This window comes from Anticarsia gemmatalis, chromosome 1 (assembly GCF_050436995.1).
Source record: "Anticarsia gemmatalis isolate Benzon Research Colony breed Stoneville strain chromosome 1, ilAntGemm2 primary, whole genome shotgun sequence".
Taxonomy (NCBI): Eukaryota; Metazoa; Arthropoda; class Insecta; order Lepidoptera; family Erebidae; genus Anticarsia; species Anticarsia gemmatalis.
The window spans coordinates 4,632,670-4,640,259 of record NC_134745.1 but is presented as its reverse complement, the minus strand read 5'-3'; the positions used below and the strand labels follow the sequence as shown (position 1 = coordinate 4,640,259).

Genomic DNA, 7,590 nt, shown 5'->3' with positions numbered 1-7,590 from the left:
ATCATTCACTTATGTCAAAAAAGTTGTAACTTTGTTCGCTGATAAAAATGATGTAGTTTTTATTTTATTATTGTATTAGCTTCCCACGCTTTTACTCATTTACTAGAAGTGATAAAAATTGAACAGTTAATTATAGTACCTAGTAAGTAATTAGCATTTGTTGTTAGCGTATAAACTTTTGTAATAAAGTGTTGACTTACATCGACATTGGCGAATTAATCACTTGAATCACAATGAAAGCGCCTTTTAAATAACTGAAAGTAGGTGAAGTGTGAAGAATAGCATTTGTTCGTGAGTCGCAGTGCGATATTGGTGTGCGAGATGACGGATAGCGCATTTGTTGCGAAGCCGGCGCGCGGCTGGCTTCATCCCGACTCAGTGCTCGCGAGCGATGGAATCACGTATGCAGTCAGGGTAAGCATCCTGTGTTACTTGCATTTTTACTGGCATTATATTCGTCACGACAGGAAATCCTTAGTAATGCAAATTAATGCTGCTGTGTTGTTCTAAACAACATGACAGGCAGAGACTTAGCTGCCCACTTGTTATAGAGATGTATAAATCCACATCTTATCTCTCTAAACATGAACATTATAAACCTGTACTAAAGAATTCATCTGAAATGTTTCACAATCATCAACACAAAATGTAACATGAAACTGTGTTGTTGTTCGTTACCTGTATTGTTATGATTATTTCAATGTCACCAACTGAGTGTACACACAACACACTGATCGCATGGACTGATTAACATAGCATAAAATTTAACTTCATTAAATATTAGATGAATAAATTAATTAAGTAATTAATAAATTTCAGTATATTGGCTGTATGGAGATCCTCACATCTATGAAGAAACTAGACTTTGATACAAGATCTCAAGTAGCAAAGTAAGTTAACATTTATATTCTGCAGCATATTTCTATGATTATTCAAACATGTGTAAATCATGCAAGTAAAATGTCTACCATTAGTGTACTTGTCACATTGTGGTTACACTATTGTTACACATTATTGAAGGTCATATCAACCTTACACTTACTTCAAGGGAAATATGAATTCTTACATTGGAAACTTTGAGTCATGGAATATTGTTAATGTCTTTAATTCACAAAACCATACACCAATAAAATATTCTATAAAGATCAATATTATGAAGATTTGGTCCTTTTCCAATTTAAAAGTATCCTCTCTCTTACCTTTATATAATAAAACAAGGTTATAAATGAAAGTTAATCTGTTCCAATATTTATATAACAAAACTCTCAATATTTCTACTGTGTAACTTTGACAATAGTAATTTGTTACACTTTACTATTATTCTACTTTTCAATCAGTATCATAATAACCATCAGTTCCTAACGGCATTGACCAAAAGAACATTTACACTTATTTTGTTTCTTAAGTAAGTATTTAAGATTTTTTTTAATTTTTCAGAGAATGCATTGCAAGAGTATGTGCTGCAGCTGGACTTCGATCAGCAGACAAAAAACGAAGAGTATGTCAAGATGCAGTGCGGGCGCTCGCTGCTCGACCACGGATGGCACATTCCGGGGCAAACGTTGCGCTCACTATATCTTCTAAAGCGATCACTCTAGCTGCTCTTGAGGGCGGAGATACGATAGCCCGTCACGATATGCCCCGCGTGTCATTCGCCTCAGGCGGTGACACAGACTCCTTGGACTTTGTTGCATATGTCGCAAAGTCCGCACCGCCACCGGAATGGAGAGCGTGCTACATATTGGAATGTGGCGGCAGATTGGCGCAAGACGTCATAGCAACTATAGGACAGGCTTTTGAACTCCGCTTCAAGGAATTCTTAACGAAACCCTCTACGTAAGTCTTTTGTCAATTTTCCTGAAGCATTAATAGGCCCTTTTAACATTACCATGTTGTGAGAAACACCTACCTTAATTATGCGATTGATATAGGGCAGGATAACCTTAATATCATAGTTATGCAGTTTGACTGACTTCATTTGTTAACATAAAATATTAGCAGTGTGATAAACTTTTTGCCCTGTGGTTTCTACAGTGGTTAATGATTGACAATCACGTCATTGTTGCTATGTATAACATATTTCCTGTAATACAATCCAGGAATGGGTAATTCACACATTTTCTGAAAATAAAAATATGTAACTAGGAAATATAAAATACAGATTTTCCTGTATTATCATAACATAATGACGCTCATAATTAATTTCGTATCAGTGGTTTGTAAAACTGATATGACATGAAAAAATAAGGACAATCTAACACACATTTACGTTTAGTGCAAGTAAAGTTTTGCAATGTTTACTCATGCATTGTGATTGATACTATATTTAGTTTGAATTGTGATAGTAGGTGACTAAACATAGGCGTCTTTAAGGAAATGTGTGATGATTCATATTGCTTGGCCAGTGCATTGGTCATCACTGCTAAATTGTGAACAAACATTTCTCAGAAGTTTGGGACGGATACAGACTGTTATAAAGTCAACAATATGCCCATATGTGTATACTTGATTTTCTACCAAAGATTTGTGAGAAAAGAGAGAAATACAAGCCAGTCATAATACCCTTTTATGTAAGGAAAAACTATGTAGGGAAAGATTTACTATTAAGTATTGCTAGTGATTTATGCATTATAATAGTCTTTCAATTCATTGATTACATAATATATAATACATATGTATTTGAGAATATTTGATTTTATTAAATCTAGTCAATTGTTCATGTAACAATGTCCATTGTTATAACATTTTATATGTATCTAACAAAAATATTATATTAAGTACATTTCATTTAGCATTACAATGTACCCATTGAGTTCTGAACAGATATCTTTACTGGTTGGAGGCGGATTTTTCAAGTATATTGTTAGGAATTTAGATACATATTATTTTTCAATTAATTTATTAAATGTTGACGCTTATGATAGTCGTTATTCCTGAGGCGGGTTGATGATGGGTAGGCGGCCTGTTGTGAAAACATCAGATCAATCTTTTTACAACATAAGAGAAAACAAGAAAAATAACCCTTGTGATAGCCGATAGTACGATAAATGAGATTACCACCAGTTGGAATGAGCTATAAGATTTATGACCTCTGGTTTCATTCGCCAATTAATTTACAATGTAATATATTACATAGTTACACAATACATTGAACTGAATCAAAACATTGAATGCAATTAGATCAATGGACCAGACAGTGAGTCATAGTTTCAGTAGATACTACATTCAATTTGAAATGTATACGCGGATCCGACCTGATTGATTCATCCATTAGTGCAGGTAGAATAGGCTTTAATATTATGAATAAAAATACTGTTGAAATGCTTTGTTGCCTTAAATCTAATTACTTTTTATACAATAAGTCTCTGTGGCGCGGTCGGTAGTATATGCGACTGCGGTGCGAGAGGTCTGGGGTTCGAATCCTGGGTCGGGCCAAAAAAAGTCTTTTCTGAGATTTTCTGTTAAGAATTTCTTAGAGATTCCCCGGAGTTAGGAAGTTGAGGTCGATGACCTCCGTGCCTCGGAGAGCACGTAAAGCCGTCGGTCCTGCGCCTGACCTCTAACGGGTCGTGTCGGTTATCCGTCCCACCAAACTATGAGAGTGATGGAATAGAGAGTGTACCTGTGTATTGTGCACACACTTGGACACTATAAACAAAGTCCTGCACAGATGGCCAGTTTCAATAAAACTGACCGCCGTAGCCGTATATCGGCTAGGAGGACATTATGCTTTAAGAATCATTACTGTAGTAATTTTGTGGTGTATTTTTTACTTATTATTTCTTCTTAGAACTGATTCTAAAAATGTATTAATCAGAACAAACTCCAGAACAAATACTTTTTTTAGCATTTTGTGCCTGCGCTCGAAGCATTTCATGTTCTACTATAACCTAAAGTATACCTAGATCTTTGAGTAACACAAAAGTATTTTTGCCATTTAATTTTGGATTTCCATCTCGATACATTTACCTGAGCATATATTTTTGAATTCTTGCAGGTTAAACCTAAACGGGTCGCGCGCATTATGCGAGAGCTCTAGCTCGCAGGTGCCGGGCCCCGAAGACCGCGAGTACTACAACGACATGCCCGACAAGTCGCCGCCCGAGAACGTGCATGGGTACAGACACCCGCCGCCGCCACCACTCGGATCTCTTGCACCTATATCTTCGTAAGTAACTCAGTTTAAAATCGAAATTCTCGCGTGAATAGCGATCCACAAATAATTGTTTCGAGTTTGGTTGTACTTTGTGTCCGTCGTTTTTATGTTTAAAAAGACACGCGACACAAGAGTAATGCTTAGTGCTGCGGATGTTGTCACTCAAAATGAAATGAAATTAATGACATGAAAAAGTAAAGTCTGGCATTTATAAACTAATGTAATAAAGAGAAAGCATTTGATTTTAGGCTTTATTTTATTTCAAAAAATTATTATGTTGTTGTCCTGTATATTTGGAAAGAATATTTTTTAAAAGATAAACAATATTTACTACATCCTCCTTACGTCGTACGCGGTCTCAATTCAAAACCATGTTACTATGCGGAAAGTCTTAGTGAAATATATGTAAAAATACTTATTAAAATTTAATTATAAATGTGATGAATATACCGGCCATTCAGTACTCAGTACTAGGTCTTTTACATGAATTTTATAATTTATTTTTATTCTAGTTGTGAGGAGAGCGTGAGGCACTATGTGAACCAGACTCCGCCGCCGCGCACGCCACCCACCGCACTGCTGCCCAATCATCACACCGACATCTTTGACATGCGTAAGAATCTGTTAAACTTAAATTCCCCCAAAAAAGCGTTAGAATATCTTTCGCAAGAGAGATGAAGGCTTGATTACTACTGTAATAACAATCAAAGAAATAGCTTTGAACTTGAAGGCAAACCGAGGCAAGTTATTTACAAATCCATGGAATTCGGTTTAGCGGATTGCGTTTCTTAAAAACAACGATGTTTCTGACTTGCTTTGTTTCTTTCTATTGTACTAAAATAGTTAAAATCTGATCCCGGGGTTAAAGTAACGCGAGATTCCAGTCTATATTGTAGATCGCCTAGTCTTTTCAAATCAAGTAGTAAGTAATTATGATTCTATTTACATAAGTGAACACACACACAAAACTAAATACTTTTCTGTCCATCAACAGAGCCATTCACGGCGGCACCTATAACATCATCATCAGCAGCGTCTTCCTCGTCCACGGCATCCTCCGCATGTGAGGCGGCGCACAGTCACGCGCCACTGTCGCAGCACGCGCAGGCCGAGCTACTGGCGCACGAGCCCTGGTTCCATGGACCCATCTCTAGGACTACTGCTGAGAAGGTACGATCGACCATATATCCGCACATATTGGGTTGTTGAAGGTATAGCAGGTTGAGACTGCCAAGATATACGGTATATTGGTTTACTCTGCAAGTCTTGAGAACTACAAAGCGTACCTTATAACGACTTAGGATATCTCGAACGTCTTCAGCAGCGTAAAGAAAAACTAAGGAATCCTTAGTAATGAAGAGACGTCCATAGTAAAAACCCCGCAAAACCCCGCCATATTGCCTTAACATCAGGTACATTCGAGCTATAGATCAGACTAATACGGTGACATTCTTAAGTACATCCAAGCATGGCAGTGGTAGTTCTCATGAATAATTGAATTCAGCACGTAAATGTGCCGAAGGATTTCTACCCATGTTTAGCTGATGATAGGCCCCAGTCCAAATAGGTTGTTATTTGAAGCGTTACTAATAAATGACGATTTTGTTACAGTTAGTAGTAGAAGATGGCGAGTTCCTGGTGCGTGAGTCAGCGGCGTGTCCGGGACAGTTCGTGTTGACGGGCGCGAGGCGCGGCACGCACAAACATTTGCTACTCGTCGACCCTAAAGGAGTTGTAAGTAGTTTTTACCGGATAATCATTACAATATTTTTATAAGCATACAGAATTTTAGATTGCTTTAAAATTACGCTCAGATATTGTTTACATGAATGTTAACTTTTATTGTTTCTCCAGGTGCGAACGAAAGACCGCGTATTCGAGAGTGTTCCTCATTTGATCAAGTACCACTGCAGCAACGAACTACCCATAGTGTCGGCGGACTCGGCGCTGTTGTTGCGCAAGCCTGTGCTACGCGGTGACACGGCGTGAAAACTAACCGCCGTAATACACTCCGTATTACCACGTTGTTTTACCACTGCTAAGCGATGAGCCCCATCACTTTGACAAACTTTATAAACAGTTTATTTTACTTGACCCAATATAATAATAATATTACAGGAATCTCTTCTTCCATCATTTGTTATATACGTGCATTTATTGTTTAATCCGCTTTACAGTATATAAAAGGAGTCGGTACCAAAGGCATGTTTCGATTTGGTTGGAATTATGTCGCAGAATATGTGATTTTTGCAATAAAATATATTTTTATTATGTATAATACTAGTCTTCACCAAATCTTTATTTAAGAGTGAAGGCCACTATCATGTTTTAGTGTGTTTAAGCATGAGATTAGTTTATATTTTAATGTTAATACGTATAATGTTGCTGTGCAATTGACAATGCCAAACAGTAGTCGAGACACAGGAGACTTATTTTTATATTAAATGTATTTTGCTAAAAATCATTTATATTACATGCCGCCGTGTCCTTCTCAGCACAGATTTATAAAGCGCTCTCTTCATCATAATTAAAATTTGTATGTTTATAATAAATAACATATAGGTGCTATAATGGCTTACTTAAATAATTTTAAATGTTAGCAGTGTAACATTATAAAATATAATTGTAAATAAATCATCACAAGATCATCTATGAATCGTAGACTACTTTAAGACTGTTATTTTAGACTCGAATCCTTTACAGAGTTTAGTGATAAAATTATGAATGCTTTAAATGTAACTCTCAGTGTGAGAGTAATGTATGTAGTCTCTGCTTGACTTGTCGGTGATGTAGAAAACAAAATATTCTGGGGTACTACATAAATGTAATGTCCCTAGTTTTATAGATCAACAGATTACTCGTGGCGTGGGAACCCATGTAATTGTTATCATTGCGGTATATAAGGCGTGTATTTTTTCTTTACAATGTTCATTTTTAATCAATATGTGAAGACATGTGATTGGCCATCTATAATCTAGTTTTACATTGATAAGTTTAAGAAAGTTTTTTAAGAATAAAATGAGAAATACAACATCTTTATATCAAAATTGGTAATAACTATTTCCACACCTCCGACAAATAAAGCCAGAGACCTTTATCAGTAGTAGATACAATAAGGAAAGCAAGGTTTACACTCGCCGATGGTTAAAAACAAGACTGGGATTTGAAGGTAGCTTACTTTTAAGCAAGTGTGTAACTATTCTCTCAGCACTTACGATTTATCTATTGCACTGTATAGAACTTAGTGCGATGCAACACACCATTGACATCTAAGCAATGTTACATCATCATAAAATATAGTTTATGGAAATATGTTATCAAACTATCATTATTATTAAAAGTGATGTATTTAAAATATTAATGTGATCTAAATAAACTATTTTGGAAAATCAACATTTAATTTATTTCTGATTATCTCTCACTTCAAGCGACTA

The 7,590-nt window shown here is 36.1% G+C and overlaps 1 protein-coding gene across 1 annotated transcript; it reads left to right on the top strand.

Annotated features, from left to right (window-relative positions):
* Positions 1–31: 31 nt before the first annotated feature.
* Shc (SHC-adaptor protein) lies at positions 32–7,549 on the top strand. The gene is made up of 8 exons (XM_076113977.1): positions 32–414; positions 820–890; positions 1,438–1,836; positions 3,998–4,168; positions 4,669–4,769; positions 5,151–5,326; positions 5,768–5,890; positions 6,011–7,549. Exons 1-8 carry the CDS (start codon positions 322–324, stop codon positions 6,143–6,145), a joined length of 1,269 nt encoding a protein of 422 aa, XP_075970092.1. The 5' UTR covers positions 32–321; the 3' UTR covers positions 6,146–7,549.
* The last annotated feature ends 41 nt before the right edge of the window (positions 7,550–7,590 follow it).